Source organism: Pinus tabuliformis, chromosome 9, assembly GCF_031772625.1.
Source record: "Pinus tabuliformis cultivar Carrire ecotype Pingquan chromosome 9, CPIR1, whole genome shotgun sequence".
NCBI classification, from domain to species: Eukaryota; Viridiplantae; Streptophyta; class Pinopsida; order Pinales; family Pinaceae; genus Pinus; species Pinus tabuliformis.
The window spans coordinates 711,471,480-711,493,503 of NC_142307.1; the positions used below are offsets into that span (position 1 = coordinate 711,471,480).

Sequence of the window (22,024 nt, forward strand, 5' to 3'; positions counted from 1 at the left end):
AAGGGATGAGAATAAATGTGCATTTAATTTTCACTTTCTATTTTTTAACTCACCCATTAAATAAGGTACCCACATCGTACTTTATGTCTAAAGTCACTTTTCACTTTATAATTTAACATTGACTTTACCACTTATAAAGTCACTTTCACTTTATAAAGTCACACTTAGGAAAAGAATTATTTTGGACACTTTTCCCTAGGTAGAAACTAACCCATGGGAAACCACTTGTCCAAGGTACATTAAAAATCAACAATATATTGTAAACTCCAATAAATCTAGAAAAGAGCCAAGCCTTCTCCAATTGAGCATAAGTCATGAGGTAAAAATCTCTGGTTTCATTGGAGGATATTGTTGACTTCATTCTGAGCATAAAACGACATTGGAAGCCCTAGAAAGGCAGACTCCAAAGTAGCCAAAGTTTTAAGCATAAGTATCATTGTAAACTAATACTTATTCTTCATACTTGTGCACTAAAGTTCTGAGCGTATCCGAGTTGAAAGCCTAGAAAAAATTATGAGCATCAATTCCATATTGCAAGTTTGAATCAGTCTTCAATCAAATTCAAATTGTAGGCCTAATTGGAAGGCTACAGTCACCTTGAAGGAGAAAGTCGAGACTTCTTTAAAGTGTTTCTTGTGAAACTAAAAGATTTGTGCATATAATCTGATCAAGGTCAAGATATCCATCGCTCATAATCTCGCATGCATATATAGTGGCAACAGAACCACAAGGTGGTGCTTACCTACTGTGGTATGGGATCCACGAAAATTTTGTTCAAAAGAGACCTAGAACAAATCATTTTTAGGCACATTAGGTAATCATCATGCTACAGTCATCATAACTGGTCGACCTGTTGGGTGGCATAAAAGACCAAAACTAATGTTATAGGCCTCACAAAGTGGTGGAATTTTTGTGCTTGCATTGTGATGAAATTTTGAGTATATATATATTCAGTCTGAACACAATCAACAATGAGCCGACCTATGGGACCTCTTGATACTGAAAGGTATCACTTGTTTGGAAAATTTATTGGAACATTATCTTGTGTCAAGAATCTTGAAGTAATTATAAAAGAGTTCTATCAAAAGGGAACATGTTTAAGGATTTGTCTTGAAAGAGCATAGTCATTTGTAAAGAAGCTACATGTACAGTGACTAATTGAAAAAGAAGCCATGTCATATAAGCTACAGGCAGTGAGTAGGGTCATTATATTGTGACAATAGCAATAAGGACATCTATTTTTGAAAATTATTACGAAGGGAGGCTCTTAACAACATGATAGAAGAAGACTTCAGGGAATTTTGTTGCATCTTGGGTAAAAGGATATCGTTGCATCTATAGCAGTCAATTCTTCGGGACCCGTGCATCATGAATTTGCAAGAAGAAGAGCAATAGCATACTGATCCTGACTCAAGAAGAGGCAAGTTTAAGAAAGCAGATAGATACAATGAGGAATGTCTTGAATTGATGCACACGTTAAAGAAAAGATGATAAAGAGACCATGGCATCCGAATTAGCAGGCCCCTATAGCAGTCACTATGACAAAAGGTATGTATGGCATATTTTATTAAGGGTCCAACATGAAATGTTGTAGGGTTGGTCGATTGTATGGTTCTAGGGTTTGTTGATATTGGTATTGATATCTAAAAAAAATTATGGCACAAGAAAAACCCTAGTGATATACCCTAACCTTGTTTCATTTGTTCCTTCATAGAAACCAGACCCCCCTTAATCTTTAAGGTTTGTGTGCAATCTAGGGCTCATGACAAATATGAATGGACAAGAATGATAAATCGTATATGAGTCCCTTGATCTAGGGTTGGCACTTGATCTAGGTCGGGCCCGGAAACGTTTCCCCAGAGGTTGATGCAGCTAAAAGAAAGTTAAAACTATATCATGGCCACAAGCAAGAAACAAAGGAAAAAGAATATCATAAAATGCAAAAGATGGTCGAGACATTTAATATAGCACATGGGCAAAAACCAAACATGAGCTCTACCCCCTACTATGCCCATCACCCTGGTTCGTAGGGCCTTATGAGTGCCCCCACATCATTAAAGAACCCGTGCACGTCCCAACCCTTGGTGGGCAATGAACTGCCCCACATTAAGCGGGTAATAATTGTTCTATATCATTCACAGCATGCTCTCATTTCTTGGAGCCCCAAGTAGTAATACAAAGAAAAAACAAAAAAGGTAAAAGGCAAAAAAAGTGGGGTGGAAAAACAAAGGTTGGGGTAACTAATGTATCCACGATTGCTCCCTCCTACATCCATATACCCAATATGTGGACATCCCTCATCATTGTTATCCTTGTACCTATGATGTAAGGTTGAAAATAATTTACTCAAACATTTACCTTAAATATAATATGAAAATTGTTATCAAGATCTAACTAGCATCTATAATATCATAATTTATCAATTGATGTCGACTACCTACCCGAATTTACATGGTTGGAGATGCTTCTTATTTTCTCCTACTCTCGCTCTCATTACCAAAGACTAAGACCTCCTAGCCAAATTGAGTACAACCTAGGTACTTAGTTCCAGAGTGCGTTCCAATTGATGCAGTTTGCTTCTCGTGCCCAAAAACTTAAGAACAATTGAGACTCTCTCATTAATTTCCTCTCCTTCCTCAAGATTTCCTTCCCCCTTTTAATTCTTCATCCACAATCTTCCTCCCATCTCCGTGTCAATGTTTTTGTTACGTGTAACTTTTACAAAATCAAATCTCATTTGATTTTGTTGATTTTATTTGGATACGTAGGCTTGATTTGATTAAAGTTTATATCTAATAAATTAATTTAATTTATTTAGTTTTATAATTTTAATTAATTCATATTATTATTTTATCAATTTTAATTTTAAATATAATATGCAAATTAAAATTAGCATTTTCTTTTAGTTAAGGGTTTATCATATATATATGTATTTAAGGTGGTATATGTATTATCTATCTAATTTGATATATTCATGATATTCTAGTGAGGTAGGGATTTATTTCAATAATCAATTCATTACCTTAGTTTATACATTTCCCTGTAGTAACCAGCATATATATAGTGCAATACATGCGGGTCCATGCATACGTAGCTATCGTATGGATGTCTCATATGCATGCTAATATTCGTATTTTATTTATAGTTGTAGGTGGGTCATTACATGTGACATTTGGCCTTGAGAACCCAGTGTCCCCATCCATTTTATCATCATTCACATGCCACCTATTGATTGAAGGATGTACCAGGGACTTGTCTTTCTATGAACCACTCTTACCTAGGGAGGTAACACTACTTCGATATTAAAGCCCCGAATTTGAAAGGGAAACATCATATGAATTCTCAATTTTCCCTTGACTAACAAACTTGTTTCACTTAGATACACTAATGAATTATTGTACCTTACGGTGAGGATGCAGCACTGAACATTATGTGTGATTGGCAGGTAGTTTCATCATGGGTTGGGCAACTTAATTGGGGCCTAAGTCCACTAGAGGAGCATATGAAACCCTCCAGGTGAAGCGTTGAGAGCCATGGGACTCAACTTATTTGTAGAGCATCATTATTCCACACCAATGGCACCTACAAAACGACAACAATCTGCACTTAGCCTCACATTATCCACAAGATGATGCACTTGGACCAGTATACCCCAGCCAACTTAGCAGTGTACACATGGTTTGGCGGCTCTGAGGCCCAGATGAGGTTTGTCTCACCCTTTGTGACGTGGGAGGGCTAGCACCATTCTCTGAGCTGTCAACAATGGAGCGGATCCAGGTTAGACCCATGAGACCCATTTTGTGCCCCAAACACAAAGTTGGAGTCCACGTGATGATTTGCATGGATATCTAGGGGCCAACCCCTAGAGGATGATTTTTGGACTCCTCTTGCCTCAATTTGGCACCAAGGGAGCTCAATGCATACCTCCAAGAGGCCCACACAATGGTGACATCAACATTTCGGCCCTCTTGTGGGTTAATTTTTATGATTTCACATTGGCTATGTGGTTGGCTTGTAGCCACAATTAATTTTTGCCCTCCATTTGACAACTAAGAGGGCCTTTATGCTAAAATTAGACTTGATAGAACATGTATAAGTAAGAGATACCTTATTTGAGTCTCTCATCATCATCACACTTGGCATTCGACTCCTTGAGAAGAACTCGCACTTGTTTCTTTGGGCTATTGGAGATTTATTGAATGCATTTCAATATTTGGAAGCTAATTTTTATTGTCTTTTGGGCTACTTCTTTGGATAATGGATGGATATACTACATGTTGTCTTGTAAGTGCTTATTGTTGAATATTTTCTATCTTGAAATTGTCTAATGTATGGAATTGTTGCTTCTAGGTTATGCTATTTTGTGCCCTCAAATTTTAAAAGGCTATCTAGTTGAGTATTGCATACGTTATTCATTGTATATGTAATGAATGTTCCTAGTGGAGGAAATCTTTAATCTCACTATCAAACTCTATTTTCTTTTGAAGAAGGTAAATGCTAAAAATTGATACTTAGGGCATCATTTTTATAAAAATTAGCCTCCTTAGAAAGGATCTAGCTTATCTATTTCATCCTTGAATCCATATGCCTAAAGGACAAGGCACTAGTCCAAGTCATTGGCGATCAATCCCAAATTTTCTCCATAATTTTCTCCCCTAAAATCAGTCCTTTTAAAGCTAAGGTGAAAATCTAGGGCTTGCAACAAAAATTTAGGGAGGATTTTTGGTGATTTGAAAGCCTAAACATCAAGCTTAGGGTCTACACTACCGATTCTCCAAGTTTGATGGGCATCCACTCAAATTTCATCCATAAAATCTCTTTCCTTAGGTGTTGCTCCAAGAGGGAAACCCTAGTTCTTTTCCCCTCAACTTGAGGACTTCTTGAAGGGTTGTATGAAGTTATGAACTTAATACTAGTTGAAGTAAATCACAAGAAGCCTTTTCCCCCTGGCCTTGACCTTGTGAATACCTATCACCATCGAAAAATCTTAAAACACTAGGTCTTGTGTCTTCTTTTCTTTGAGAGCATTTTGCTCTTTTTGAAGCCTTGAATCTTTATTGAGTCTCTCTCTTGAATGAGCTCTAGTTGGATCACTTTGTGCCTTATACCTAGCATATCTATTTTAAGTGATCTCCTTCCTACGGGGACTCCTCCCATCGGTGAAATTCCGTAAAGAGATGGGGGTTTTGGCTGAGGTAACATTGAGTCTCTACCCCATTGCTAGCACTTTATCTAGCTTTTGTCTTGTAGGGTTTCCCTCTCCAAGGACTGCTAGATTTTGTGGTAACAAAGCCTAAGTCTAGATAATTCGCAGCAGTTTTATTTATGACAGAAATTTATTTTAAGTGTCACTGGTATGTGGAAAAGACTGCTAAAGGTTTCCTGGGAAAACAAATTCTCAGTCCTGCACTGCTGTTATAACACAGGGAGAGTAAGTGTTTTTTTGAGGATGAGAATGGCAGGTTTTTAATGGATAAAAAGGCACAGGAAAAGCACTGAAACAGCAGGCCTTTGTTCTGAAGAGAGTAGATACATAAGATTCACCCTCCAACAGTCATACTTTACTGGTAAAGATAGATGAAATAGCTGATTTATGACGCCTGACAGCAAATAAGAGTTTTAGTTCAGCGAAGTCAAACAATGAGAGGAGAGATCTATTGATAAGCTTTAAGTAAACAGCAGGGAAATTTGGAAAAGGGGTAAGCTTTATTGACCAAGGAGAGGAGAACAGTCATCTAGAAACAGCACAAAATCAAACACAAAAAGACAAAATCAGTTCATAAAAACAGAAAAGGAGGTAATACCTACTGTGCATGGAAGGCTTTGAACTTTCTTTCCTCTTCCTCAAACAGCAGGGGCAAACCTCTTCCTTGGTGGGGTTTTATATATACAGATGGGAGAAACATAGCTGAGGTTGGATAATTTTGACCTCCATACAGATTGTAGTAGCAGAATTTTCCTTTCTTCTTCATCCACCAGACTTTGACCACTACCTTCCCTGCTGGAAAGGATTTTAATGGAAGCCTGTCACGTACTCTTAACTATGATTAAGTGATTTGATTCAATTATGTTTGGTTCTAACTCTCTGAAGTCTATTCATTGTGTTGATTGAATTGTTATTGAAAATGAAGGTATTTTTCTGTGCATTTATTTTGAATCTATTTCATTTAAAGCACACATTCCTTCATACAAAGTTCATTTATTTCATTGCTTGACATACCTCTGGAATTTGATTCCAACCAACAAAGTATCATTATCTGAACTTACCCTTGCTCTTCACTGTTTTCAGACAGCCTGAGAATGTGTCTTTAGTGTGCTGAAAATCTTGGAATATGTGCAGATTTACTTATCAGGTGGCAGCATTCATTCATTAGGAACACACCCCTGAGACTGGAACATTACCAGTCCAAATGGAGAAGCTTTCCAACTGTTACAGGAGTTGGATTTGCCTAAAGTTGTTGTGCAGGTTTGCGTAATAACAGGAATTCGTTTCAGGAATTGGGCAAGATGATTTTCCATCTTTAATACAGCTTAGTAATTCTTCCCTCATTAAAGCGAGAAAATTTTAATCTTCTCTTCTTGTTCCTCTTGCAAATTGTCTAATAAGAGTGAATCTGATTGAGGAGTTTCTCTAGGTATTGAAGGAAGGTGGTTATTGTTGATCCAACAATTTAAATTAGGAAGTTATGGCAAGTATAATTCCACCACTTTGAAGACCATCATATAATGAGCATGAATTGGTACAGTTCACAAAAGTACACTTTCATAAGAGGAAAACAAGGAGCATGTGCCCCGATTGGGCTTAGTCAAATCTGTTCTAGTATATAAAGTTAAATTTAGAACACTAACCATTAGATTTCACTTCCTGACAGAAAAATGGTACCTTCAAAACAATCCAGAATAAATGACGACATAAAATGCTACATTGCAGGTTTACATATGCTTAAAATACTGCATTAATGCTTTTCACTTACAAGGAAAACAATTGCAGAAACCACAATAGATAGAAAACTATCCTAAATAATTTCGCAAACCGACACTTAAATAAACATTGCCTAAAGCAACCATTATCAGCAAAAAGTAGTACCTCGGACTCTGGTATGTACACAATGATTGGTTGCGACAACAGCTTCGACAATACCTATGACAACAACGACAATAGTTAGGACATGTGGAATACACTAAATAATTCTTTTAGACACCTGATATTTTCAAGATGGAAATGTAAATAAGAACAGACTTTCTTTAAAAACAAAACGAATTTTAAGGGCTTTGCTCCATTTGTTGACACAAGTTAAGAAAGCCAGCATGTGCATAGACCACATGCCATGCTTTCCAAATTCTCTTCAACATAGTAAGACCATTGGTTAGAGAACTCAAATGTGTTGGAAACACTGAGAGGAGGGTGAATCAGTATTTCTTATCAATTAGTAACCTATTAATATTTTTAGAGCATTAACAACATATAAAACATCAACACATCAAGAGAACAGTACACCAGAAGTTTGAGGTGGAAACCCTTTCGAGAGAAAAAGTATTGAATGCTTTTCTAATAATTTTGTAAGTACATAAAATGCTTCAGCTCCAACTGAAAAAAGGAAGCTTCAACTCTCTATTACTCTAGAAAAGCGTTCAATTTTCCAACTCCAATTGGAAGGACGCTCCAATGCCCCAGTTTTATCAGCTAATGCTGAAAGGATGCTCCAACACCTTTGCAAGCTCCAACTTGCCCTGGCACCACCCTACCACCCTGAAGTGTTTTCCGGCTCCAACCTGAAGGTGACTTGAACCACCTGCCTAGCACCACCAGACTACCCTGAAAATGATAATGAATTTGACAACTATTGTGCTCCCGTACCAAGGAAAATGACCCACTTACAATGAGAAGACTTTTGCAAACTATTGTGGGCTCCTGTACCAGGGACAATGACCCACTTACAACTTCAAAACACTTACTCCAAAAACCCTACTGCAATAATGAAAAAAATCATTTCTACAAGTGCAAAAATGCAACCCTTACTATACACAGTGGTATGATGATATCTGGAGAAGCCCTTACTGCTGCATAATGAAGCTGCTGACTATGAAACATTATTGTAAGATGAAGAGACACCTTTTCAAACTTCTGCTATGATGACAAGACTCTTATTGCAGTGACATAGTGAAGACCTTTATTGTTGGCAACTCCTTTTGCAAGTCTGGACTAGATAATGAAACCCTTGCTCAAAGTGATAATTTGATGTGACTATAGGAGTGTAACTTTCATAAACTGCTTATGATGTGCTTTAGAGCAAAACTTCACATCAAGAATAAATCCTTCTTAACATCAGCTCTAACTTAGTGGTTAGGGTTTCTTAGAAAGAACACACATACCTCACAATTGTGTATTATTGTCCACATGACCAGCATCTAACTTCGGGAGATTGATCACTACTAAACAAATGATTTTCATGCCAAGATCAACCTAGTGTATGGAGACCAAATCTTTCCACAGTAGCTGCTTCAACACTTTAAACCACAGGCCACAAGTAAGTGTCCTGGACTTGCACAAAGGTTGGCTTAATTTCTCCTTGGCAGGCACATATATACTTATGAATCCAACGAATTCTAGACCAGCACGGCTTCATGACAGTGAGACCAAACAAACCACTTCATATAGAGGTATTAGGCCGAAACACTTCGAAACAATTGCCACAATAATTGAGGATTTTCTGCACTGTATGGTCTTGTGCTACCAGCGGGTGTAGGTCAAAAGGACTAATACACACGAATTTAGCAATTGATAGCCATAATATATATTTTATTAATAAATGAATAGATGATGTTTACATTTTGTGGGAGGCCCTGGCTATGCATTGCCTTGGGTGCCTCTTGGTGAACGGGCATGATCTTTGATCATGCCCTTTGCCTAATAACTTATAAACTAACAAATTTTTTATATAACATTGCCTTCCTCTCAAAAGAATACTTTGTCCTCAAAGCATACATAGTAGAGGATGTTGCTGACGAAACGCTTCAGTCTCCCAAGAAGCTTCTTCTTCTGGTAGGTCCTTCCACTTGATCAAGTATTCCTTGATTACACGAGATCGAAGCTTCCTTTCTCTGGTAGATAAGATACCTTTTGGTTCTAAAATGACCCTTCCTTCATCATCTAGGGATGGAAGCAATGTTTGCATTGATTAATGGTCGCCCAGTGCCCTTTTAAGGCAAGAAACATGGAAGACGTTGTGAACACGACTTTTCTCCGAAAGGCCTAAACTATATGCAACTTGGCTGATCTTTTTATTGATTTGATATGGTCCATAGAACTTCGGTGCCAATTTATTTTTTCCTTTCTGTTTCAATGACAACTATTTGTATGGTTGGAGTTTGACAAATACCCATTCTCCGACTTCATATTCTCTTTCGGTTCCGTTTCGGTTCGCTTGTTGCTTCATACAATTCCTTGCATTATTCAAGTTTTCTTTTAGGGTTTGGACGATTTTTTGGGTTTCTTCTAGTTGGTTTTTAACAGCGGGTAGATTTGTCTAGACGGTAGCTAGATCCTTCCATTTTGGGGATTCATATCCATACAAAGCTTGGAATGGAGTCATTTTTGTTGACGTATGATAAGTAGAATTATACCACCATTCAACGAGATGCAACCACTAAGCCCACTTATTTTGTTTTTCTATATCGTAACAACGTAGGTAGGCTTCCAAACATTTATTGACAACCTCTGTTTGTCCATCTGTTTGAGGGTGATAAGCGGAACTCATATTTAGGTGGTTCCTATGTGGTTGAACAATGCCCTCCAGAAATTACCCTTAAATTTGGCATCTCTATCACTCACGATGACTTTCGAAAAACCGTGTAATTTAAATATATTTTTGCAAAATATTTCAGTGATTTGTTTAGCTGAGTCTAATTTCTTTATTGCCATAAAGTGAGCATATTTGGTGAGTTTGTCGACCACTATGAAAATCTTGTCCTTGCCTTCAGATACAGATAATCCCTCCATGGATATTTCTTCCCATTTCTAATTCAGAATGTTTAAGGGGAGAAGTAATCCAGGTGTCATAATATTTTCCCTTTTATTTCTTTGACATGTGTCACATTCCGCTACATACTTCTGAATATCGCAACTCATCCCCTTCCAAAAGAATGATTGGCGTGCATTGTAGTAAGTTTTAAAGAATCCTACATGTCCAGCTAATAGTGAACCACGTGACTCCTTGAGTATCTTGGATTTAAACTTGGAGTTTGAATTCAAATAGATTCTTCCTTTGTACCATAGAATGGCGTTCTCCATTCAAATTTTGAGTTGTCTGGAAAGTTATTGATTATCGCAGTTATTTCTGGATTCTTAGCATACTCACTTCAAATCTCATTAAGCCATTCAGGAACAACAACCGAGACTGCAAGTAGTGTTGGTTCTTCGTCTTTCCTAGACATGGCATCTGCTACTACATTTTCTTTTCCCCTTTTATGTAGTATCTCCATGTCAAAGGCGGCAATTTTTTCAAACCATTTTTGTTGTTCTTCAGAAAGTATTTTCTTTTTGAAGGAGGTGTTTGAGACTCCGCTTTTTCATGAGCATCTGTTGAATTTGTTGAATCTGATGAATTGTGTTGTTGATTACCTTCATCATTTTGGAGTAGTTGTTCGGGTGTAACCTTCCTCCTTCCACACAAAGTGTTCAGCAACACCATTGTCTGATTATGATTTATTTCAGACTTGATATGGTTCTGCTCGAGCTGTAGTTCTATTCGATTTGTCATATCCTAAAGCTTCTTGATATCGTCGGAATGTTCGATAACCCTAATCTCGAGATCGACTAATTTTTGGTTGAAATCATCGAAGTGGCTAGTAATCCTATTCTCCAGATCAATCAATTTTTTGCTGAAATCAGCCATTGACATCGACGACATTGAACGAGTTTGTGGGGGTGGATATTTGTCCGCCAACTTTTAATTTGAAAATATTTTTTTTAAATATTAAATAATAATATGTGTATTTTTTATAAATATTAATTAATATATAATTATTAAATTAAATAATAATTATACACCTTTAATACTACTATATATATGCCTTTATAGCTATATAATAGTTATAAACCACATGAACGTTCAAATGTTTGGTGTACGGCTGCGTGGAAGTGAACAGAATGGAAGTGCAACCAAAAGTGTGGTACGCAGATGGATGATGAGTGGTGACGACGAAGTTTGGAATGACGGTTGGTCGAATTGGAGTCGAGTCAGCCGACATGGAAGGCGGAATCGAGGGCAGAAGACGTCTACGGTGAGATGACGTGGGGCACAGCGAAATTACGGTTGGACATGGATGGAATTCTGCTAGATAGATATTTTGAGTTGTGCGGCAGTGGAATGGTGCGGTGTAGACTAGCGTAGGCGGCTGGTTCGACGAACTACAGCGGAGGATGTGGCAACGGATATGGCAACAGCACTACGGTGGAGTGGCAGCGAGGTTCAACGTAGTGTGGCTTCCTTGTGCCATGAATCTGGATGAGAAACCGCAGCAGAGGTGGTGGAAGAACACAAAATTTTGTGTATTTGCAAGTAGAGAATCAACCGCCTCTGATACCAGATGATACACACGAATTTAGCAATTGATAACCATAATATATATTTTATTAATAAATGAATAGATGATGTTTACATTTTGTGGGAGGCCCTGGCTATATAATACCTTGGGTGCCTCTTGGTGAATGGGCATGATCTTTGATCATGCCCTTTACCTAATAACTTATAAACTAACTAATTTTTTATATAACAAGGATTGCACAAGAAGTATGCCAAAACACAAGGCCACAAAGAATAAATCTTAGGGATAGGCAAAGAATTTTCATATACTACTATCACTGCTTCAAGGCTAAATATTGTCTTTGTCTTAGTCACAAGTCTGTAGAGAATCAACAAGGATAACTATTCCAAACTATGTCACAAACCCTGGTTTTGGAGGCCAAAAAATATTGTTGAGTCATATCCCAATCCGCTGGTCTGAAAGATCATAAGAAGGATCTAAACTATGCACAGGCCCTTGCCCTAACAGAGGGATGAAATATTTCAAAAAAGGCCTCAGGTTATCACTGCAAATGGTGCATTCACTGCCAAGAGGTGTCGTAGAGGATTGGTGATTAGGCCATCCAATGCTTGGAGATCTACCCTTCAGGACTATGGCTAGGTCTGCAATAAACACAAACGAATCCCCAAAAACATATGCCAATGAACCACAGACCCTGGCTACTCCTTGACAAATAATCTTGTACCAAAAATAGATGTTTAAGCTCAGACTCCATGCCCTAATGAGGGCCAAAACCCTTCCTCCTACAAGAGAGACCAACAAATCACAAACCAATTGTAAAAACGTTCACAAAAGCCTCTCGTCTCGTCTATTTTCAAGACACCACAAGGCCGAAATTCAATTTCAGAGCTTCACAAGATATTCGTTGAGTTCATACATAAGAGATGAGATGAGGCCTCCTTATAGTTTTGGAGGGATCCATAAAAGGCACCCGAATTGCTATTTTGGAGGCAGATAATCATTTGAAATTCAAAATTGTTGAAGGGGAAAACCCCTTCGAAGGTTTTTGAATTTTGAACTTTAATTGCCTTTTAGAGGCAAAACCCTCACACAACCTTGATTTTAAAAAACATTTATTCACAATCAATCTTTTGCCACATGAAACACTATTTAATTTTTGGTGAGGAACCTTATGACATGAGCATTTGTCTTTGCCAAGGAAAAGTTGCCACATCGTCACCCTTTGGGGTTTTTGCACACAAGTTAGGGGCTTCATCTTCAAACAAGCATAACTCCAAAACCGTAAAGGCTCTCATGACGTGCCACATACCACCGGAATCGGCTCGACAAGGAGAATCCAACAAAGATGATCCGAACTCGAAAAACTATGACTTGCCATGTCATTTTGGTCAATGAAAGCAAGGCATCTTCTAGTGTTGCTTGGGTTGACATCAATGACAACTCAAATGCATAGAGAATACCTGCCAAACTAAATCCCCCCTTTAAGCCCAAAATAAAATATACTGAATTAATCTTATGCATGAGAATTATCTGACAATGAGCAGTGCTCTAAAGATACCTTACAGTCATTTTAGAAGCGAAAACCAAATATTGACTACAAATGTCTGCCAGTCTTATACCCCCTTTACCTTCTCAAATTGCAAATACCCCAAGATATATTTAGCTGAGGATTTTAAGAACATTGTTTAGAGTTGATTGTGAAGCTTGCGGTGTACATTGCAGAAGCTAGTCTTTCCAAATTCTTGTTTACAGATAAAACTGATTTTGGAAAAATGACAGAAAAAGTGCCAGGAATGTTCTTCGTTGAGTCCCCATTACCACAAAATCTAGAACCTTAGTGCAAAGCCTCACTAAGCACTCTAGATTAAGGGCAACAAGAGGATCAGTTGCCATTGTTATCTTAGCGGCCGCTCCCCTACTATTTTGTTGTTGGAAACTATCCCTACAAGGGAGGCTTCCCCCGTACATCTTGGAGATTATATTACCCAAGAATTCCTAGGCCAAATGCCCTCCAAGGGTTCTGCTAAATAAAACACCCAGGGATCGTGTTCATTGAAGTAGGGCTCCAGGTGACATTAGATGTAATTCAAAGGTAATGAATTCAAAGGACCCTATGGCTAAATCTAGAAAGCTTGATTAGTCTCAAAGAGGTCCAAATAGATTCTCAAACACGTGCTACCTTTGAATTACCAATTGTTATTATACATTATGGTTTTTAGGCAACACAATTTACAACATGCAAAATTTATGACAGCAATAACAAACTAGTCTAAAATGGGTGATACAAAATAAAAAAATAAAAATAAAAACAAAGGCTAATTAATGACTAAACTAGGAAATAGGTCACAGCAATTTTTCAATGGCTGAAAACACATAAAACAGCCATAAAACCCTACACGTCAGCCCTAAAAAGTGGTTGAAAATGCATGAAAAGTTTATTTTTTTCCAATTTAGTATATGTCAAGCCTAACCATAGGACTATGAGGTCCTAGGTATTTTAGGCTATAGCCCATCTCCTCGTTAGCAAGGTGTCCAACGATCAAGCAAAATCCTCCTCATCAATACATCATCTACCAAGCCCATGTCATCACTCCAAGCCACATGAAGGGGACGCCACAAGGCTAGGCAATGACAACATCATCTAGAGAACTATACCACCCCCCCACCCCCTAGGGGTCTCAAGTCATAATCACCATCAAATCAGCTCATAAACAAGGTAACATACATCAAGAAGGTACAATGCGAACCTAGAGGCATTTTGTCGTCTCTGGGGTACATCAACTCTCTACATAATGTCCTAGCTCAAATGTACCACATTTCAGACTCTGAAGGAAGAAGAGAAAGTCATCGTCAGTGTTGGATACATTCCAAAATCAATTATCTTCAACACGTGGTCAACGTCCTAGGTCTAGTGCCCAAAATTGTCATCAAATGGCGTTGGACATACTCTTTGAAGTGCTAGAGAAGATTTACACAATCCCTAAAGGGACAGCGGTTGTATCTAGGAGTAAGCATCTAAAACATACCTTCAAAATCAAGTGAAACCATCAACAAAGGTAAAATAACCACAAGAGTCTCATAGTGGGCCATATCTAATGCAAAAGGCACCAAAGTACTTCACAAAATCATCATCTTCAAATGACTTCCTAGATTATAATTTGTAAACAAGTTACAATGCTTAGATATGGGAGGCTTATCAAAAGGCCGTATTAGGTGCTTCCAACCCTAAGGGGAGGAATAGTTCCAAGGCCAACCCATCAATCAGCAAGTGCAAGTGGTTAGTGAGATGGTAGGGGTTTAATTCATGGAGGACGCCATAGTCTATGTACCAGCTTTGAAATTCCATCATCCTTGAACATTATAATGTGAAGAGAGAGTAAACTTGGGTCTTGAGTTAACCCTTTCCACAGCCTATTTTTCCCACCCCTCTTGTGCACTTATTATGAACCTTGCACCTTAAAAATCATAAGAAAGCAATAATTGCAATTCTCTTCAAGGGGGGAATCTCCTTTTACAATGAATACAATGTACAAGGCAATATTTGATGATTCTAAGACTAGGTCTCCTTAGTATATATATAGGAGACAAAGGGTACAATTATAATAAAATGGGACCATGAGGGGTTCTAACCTACATAACAATATAACAATAGAATGTAATCACTCAATATCTAGGCTTAATAAGGGATTTTAGGGTTAACATGGACCTTATCTAGGGTTTAACATGCCCCTCCGCTTCAAAAAAGTGTTGTCCTCAACACTTGAGTAACTACTAGTTATTCTGCAAGAATAAGTCATCTTCCCAGTTATTCTGCAAGAATAAGTCATCTTCCCATCATTGGAGAATCTAGTAGGAAAGTTAATTAAACAATTCTCCCTATCCTTAATAATTGCTTGTGAACTTTAGTTATCTTCTTATAGTTCTTTATTATATCTTTTCATCAAACAATTATCAAGAGCATAAACAATAAAGACAATAGACATAAGAAGTAGGCTCCAAGCTAGGGCAAAACCCCTCCAAGGGGAAAACCCAGAAAGAATCTCTCCTCTTCTTATAGAATCAGTTCAAATGAGAAATCCAAGACCAAAGCCAAGACCTCCTCCAAGCACCAAGTCATCCCTCCAAAAGATTTTCTCCAAGCAAGACAAGGTTTACAAAAGTCAACGAAAGTCAACTCTTTCAAAGTCTGCTCCAATCCTTGTTTCGGCCTTCTATTTCAAATCTGCAAATTTTTCCAATAGTAGACAGCAAAAACCCTAGCTTTCTTGCATGTGTCAACCTTCCAAGAGATCCTTCCTCAAACAAGTCAAGGTTTTCAAAGTCAATGAGAGTCAATCCTTCTTCAAGATCTGCTCTAGTCAAGGTTTCGGCCTCTAATGCAGGTCTGCAACTTCGGCTTGGAACTCTGACAGAAACCCTAATCTTCGCACATGTGAGAGAATAAGGCTCAAAAATCATATCTTTGTTTCTTGTTTAGACTTCCTCTTGCCTCCTTGTCCTTCACTCTTGTTTTCCTTCTTTTCTTACTTGAGATCAAATTGCAGAAGTGTGTCCAAATGAATCGAACTTGCTTCCTTTATATAGCCTTCTCATGAGGTCAAATAGGCCTCTTCTAGGCTGACTTGTAATTAGCAAGGCCAACTTGTGCTTGAAGGTATTTTTGACTTTCTAAACACAGAAATAAATTATTTTTCATGTTACAACTTGCCCAAATAGATCTTAAATCCAAATGATATTGACTCTCTTGACTCGTGACAATTATTCTTATGACATGACAAACCCTAGAAGCATGAAGAACGTGTTTAACCTAGTTGACCAATCAAAAGAAGCATGAAACCCATGCTTGAAAATAATATTTTTCTTTCTTCTTTTGTTCATTACGTAAGATATACATAATGACACGAGTACAATGAAAATTATGAAGATCGAAACTAGTTACATTTTCTAACACCCATGACATCTCTTCTACAGACAGGTTTTTCTATTTGATGATATACTCCACAATAGTTGGGTTACTTGGTTGCTTAATCCTTGTTTCAAGCATTGTTTCTACTTCTAGTGATTTTCCCTTCTTCATTAATCTTTGGTGCACTTCTCGGATGCAAAAGAATAGTGTTACTAGCTCAATTGTACTAAGCAAATAAAGGAGAACTCTATTGCCCAATGGACAAGACACCAATCAAATTGTTCAAATCCAAAAGTCCAGCAAGACAATTTTTCCCCTTTTTTTCTCTCTCTTCTTCTATTCTCTTCTCTCTTCTTTCTCTATGCAAATTATGTATCCCCATGGGGGAATTGTAAAAATGTCACTATCATGATGAACTTGTGTAAAAGACTTGGACCCTTGGGACCTGGTTACTAAGGAAGTTGCTCCAGAGTGTTTTTTTCACTTAATTAATTATTTTCGCTTTTTAGTGATAAATAATTAATTGAGTTTTTTCACTCACAACCTCCAAAGTTGGAGTGTGTCTTAATAACTAGGCCTTGAATGTGTTTTCTAAGTCTAGGGTCAATGTATATTTCTATGCTAAGCATTATCTTGAGTTTCGTAGAATTGCATTAGGTTTTTATAGGATTTTCTTAATAATTAAAAATTTCTTGCAGAATGAGAATTTTTAATGAAAATTTATGTAACAAATAAAAAAGTGGTACTAGGGAATGTTGTATGGCATGTGAGTACTCAATTTTCATCTTTAGAGTACCAACGTTACCTTAGTACCCATTTTAGGGTGGAAAATATTAATTTTTCCTCGTGAAAAATCACTTTTACTCACAAAATAAGGAAAAAGATGGGAAAAATCAGGATACTAATTAACTGGAAATGTGTCAAAAGCATCTCTCTAGTCAACCGGGTCTCTCAATCACTTAGGAGTGACTAAGCGAAAAAGAATCAATTAAGTGGTGAGTTAAGTGCAAAGTCAAGTGGACAAGTTATGGAGGTCAAGTTGTCTTCCAAAGAGTGTGAGTTAAAGACCCACATGAAGGCTGAGTTGACTCTCATTAAGGAGCAAGAGTGGCATGTTGAGCTAGCTCTTGGAGTGTGGCCAAGTTGACTTGGAGATACTATGAGTTAAGTGGGGAGTTCACTCTCCCTTCAACTACCTCTCATACTATGCATTGCATGTATGGACCACTCACATTCCCTTTTGGAGCCCACGTAAGCCCTCAAGGAGATATGCACTATGTTAATTTTTTGCGATTGTAGTCAAATTCCACCTAGGACAAACTCAGATGACCGAGATGATGATTGCATTAGATTCCTCTTTTCGAGAGGACCAAAATCAACCTAAAGATCACCTTAATTAGACAATCGAAAGTTGGTTTTTGAATTCATTTATTCACTCATGTATATTGGGTTAGGTCAGCCCTAAGCACATGTTAAATTGGACAGGTCAACATCAACCCCAAGTGGACCCTCATGAAAGCCTATAAATAGAAGAGACCTCAAGCTCATTTGGACACATTGATGAAGCCATCTTCTCTTCTCTTATTGTCTTGGTTCGCACAGGTTTGTCGAAGGAAAGTTCACATAAGGGTCTGAAATCTCAAGGGCGAAGCTCGCACTAATCTAGGGTTTACTGGATCTCGGACGTTGGCACAGAATTGGGTATTCTAGTCCCTGGAAGTTGGCACACAATGGTCTTGACAGCATCCAAGGAGCCTTGGACGCTGGCACAGTGTGTTATGGGAGCATCCAGGGTTTCAGAGACAGATCGAGTTGTATTAGTCCCCGGACGCTCGCACAGAGTGGTTCTGAGAGCATCTGAGATGCCAAAGACGCTCACACAAAAGCCTTATGAGAGCGTCCAAGGTTTGAGGCCGATCTAGGCATGTTTGACCCCAGGCACACTCATCCAATTCACCTAGGAGCATCTAGATCTATTTCGAACACAGTCTTCCAGTTCTACAAAGAGTATCCAGGACTACTATAGACGCTCGCACAGTTCCTCCTCCCTGCATGCGAGACTCAAAGATGAGATTTCAGTATTCTGAAGATTCCACTCAATGACAACAATATTCAACGGTGTTTAGTACAGTGACCGCAGTGTCCAGCAGTTGACTACAGCCAGTGACAGCACGCTACAATCCTCAGAATCAAGGTTGTGATTATAAGCATGATTAGATCTGTTGTTTTGTTGCATAGATAAAGTTATGGATCATTGTACTCTTTTTGTTGAATGATTTGATGACGATCTAAGAAGAAGAAGATTTGCAAGGGTTTCCCCATAGTGGGTTTTCCCTGGTCTCAGACCAATCCTTGCATCTCTATGTGTGTGCATACTTTTCTTTTATTGTTCCTTTATGTTCCGTTGCATTGATGATGATGATGTTGTTATTTCTATATACTTACATATGTTGATGAATAATGGTGTAGATTTGAATAATGTAATGATGATATGGGATGGACTTAATGTATTAATGAAGAAATGCAATTATCAAAGCAAAAAACAATGTAGCCCTATGAAAAAATTAACACACCACTTGGAATTTGCATGCCTTCTCTTGGGATTCAATGACTTTCCTTGAGATCGTCAATCCTCCTTGGGATTCTCATCATTCTTGAGATCATCAATTTCTTGGGATCTTCTCCCTCATTCTTACAAATTGAAGTGCTCCCCTCCATTGGAAGCTTGGAAGAGCTTGGGGAATTGTTGGTACACTTTGTATTGTTCCATCATTTTAATAAAATAAGGCTTTGAAGGCTACATGGTGTTTTAACTTGTGTGGTTGCTTGGAGTATGTTAGCACTTTGTAATTTCCTTTACGCTGAGAAGGGATTACAAAGGTAACCTCAGACCACTTTTAGGCTAGGATCCAGCCCTACTAGGCTTGGAGAGGGCTCTCTCCCTAATGGAATGTAGCAAGGCATCATAGAAGCATTGAAATCAAGAGCTCGGGACATCATCATAGAGAAGCATGAAAGATGGTTGGAATCTATGGAAGTCAACAATGAAGGATATAACTCTTGGGAACCTCATTAGAAACATAAGTGTCACTTATGGAAAAGAAAGAAAAAGGTCATCTAGTACAAGGTTCGTCATACATCTGTCAAAAGGAAACATCTGTTCATGGGGATACTTCAGATCCTCAAGATTCTCTGATGGAATCTTCATCGAAAGGTTCACCGATCAAGAGAGAAAGCAAGTGTTTCATCAAGAATTCCAAACTTGTGGAATTCATGGGATGATGTATGATGACATAAAAGGAGAAGCAGATCAAGGGATTGAAGCTCTTTTAATCAAGGAAGTTGTTGCAAGAAATTTGGACGACCCAAAGGAAAATGAGGTATGTAAGATTACAGTTGATATTGTAGAGTCATGTCATATGGCTGCAGGCAACCTGGATCAATGCTCTATCTTGAGAGCTTAATCAAAGGAAGTATATCCTCCTTCAAAGGGATGTTGGAATGCATGGGTTACACATTCACTAGATGAAATAAACATAATATGTCCTCATATGTAATATGAGGTGGTTGACATTAACTGGAAGAACTCTGACTGGAAGTTCCTGGGAATGAGATGTGTAAAAGAAAGAGAGGAAGAAATTGTGGAATATGCAACCATGGTAAACGCAATCAACATCCAAAGACCAAGAGATTTAACTAGGATATCTCCAAGAAAGATATGTAGACTGATGAAATATGAAAGGGAAAGAGACCCTTGACATTATATATCTTTGGGAGATGTGTCGATGTGTATGCAAGATGTTGATGCAAACTAAAAAATGTCATGATGAAACACCAACACAAAGGTAATTTTGATTTAAGTGTTCATTTCCTATTTTTGAACAATATCAGGATAGGCTTATGTAGGGTTGTTGAGGGAAAAGCTATGGATGTCTTCCACCACTATTGACCATGTAGCGAGAAGAAAGTTAAATTATGGTATGTTCTATGCTTAGAGCAGTTTACTTCAATTCATTTTATTAGCCATTGTTTAGCAATCACATAAACATAAAGTACAGTGCAGGTAGAACATTAAACGATCGACGGAAAACAAGCGAAGACAAGAGACACAAGATGTGGCGACTAGCCAAGGACAAACCCGAATGCGGGGAAACCCTTTGATCAATTCTTCTTTAATCTTCAATAGTTCAGTGGAGAGAAATAGTACAATTCAGAATTCTGTAATTTTATAACAGCAACAGCAAACCCTAAACCAGCAAAGTCAAACAGCAAACAAAACAGCCCCGGATTGACTTCTAGTCAACTTGAAGAACTCGGTCTTCAACAGCTATCTTCAGCGGCCCAAAATAGTCCGCAATACTCAGTCAAATAGCAATCAAAGTTCAGTAATCTGCGGTTAGCCCTAACCAGTCAACTTTCAAGTCAACGTTGGTCAACACAACCCCCAAAAAGTCAGCGCAGGTCAACCCTTGATCAATGCTTGGTCAACACTCCATAAACAGCCCAGCACTTGGTCAAGCAGCCCTAGAAAAGTCAACACTGCCCAGAATGTCAACACAGCCCTAATTCAGTCAATGTTGCCCTAATTCGTCCTTCTTGCACGTGTGAAAGAAGCTGCTCCTTTGCTAGCCCAATAAGATGAGGAGAGAGAAGATGAGTTGAGATGAGATGAGTTGATTATGAATCAACCTCACTTGTACTTATATGATTTGTTGGGCATGTGCCACACATTTAGCTGCTGGCCGTCCTTGACAATTTGTCAAGTAAATACAAATAAATTCATATCTCCATAAATACTTGTCGGAATCGGATGATTTTTAGATCAATCCTACACCTCTCGACAAGAGGAATCTAGGAAAAATATCAGCTGCCATAAATAAAGTGACCCACATGGAGTTTGGCCCTAGTTGCCAATTTTAACAATGCAGGATGTTGATGCAAACTAGAAGATGTCATGATGAAAAACCAACACAAAGCTAATTTTGATTTAAGTGTTCATTTCCTATTTTTTGAACAATATCAAGATAGGCTTATGCAGGGTTGTCGAGGGAAAAGCTATGGATGTCTTCTAACACTATTGACCATGTAGCAGGAAGAAAGTTCCTTCAAGAAACATGGCATGGAAGTAGGCAGCATGGCATGAAGGAAGGCCAGATATGGACTGATGGATCACTTTCCGATGATGACATGGCTAACTCATGGATGATTGAGATGGATGGTCTGTGCCCTATAAAGAAGTCCCAAAACATGAAGATTCCTTAATAACGAAAAGAAGTTTATGACATCGTGAGGAGAAGTTCTTTAAGCAGTTGGTTGTCCCACCATCCCCACGCGAGGAATTGCTATAGCTCCCTAATTAAGAGGGAGCCTGGAAACAAGTTTCTTAGTTGGAAGAAACTTGAAAGCACAAGTCCTAAGCCAAGAGGGAGCTTAGGTACATTCCTTCTATAGGAATGAATACATTCCTTTATTGGAATAGATATGTCCTCCCCAATTAAGAGGGAGAGATAGACACATCATTCTTGTCTTCACGTGAGAAGACAGAATGGAGGATTGGATAAACATCTGGCA

General features: G+C 38.2%; 1 protein-coding gene across 2 annotated transcripts in view; it reads right to left on the minus strand.

The window, feature by feature from the left end:
* LOC149150677 (Cysteine proteinases superfamily protein) overlaps positions 1-22,024 on the minus strand; it is a 261,323-nt gene that overhangs the window by 63,696 nt on the left and 175,603 nt on the right. For both annotated transcript variants that reach the window (XM_089441185.1, XM_089441186.1), the window contains exon 7: positions 7,088-7,141. In XM_089441185.1, coding sequence (XP_089297311.1) covers positions 7,088-7,141 — 54 coding nt within the window. The remainder of the gene's footprint in view (positions 1-7,087; positions 7,142-22,024) is intronic.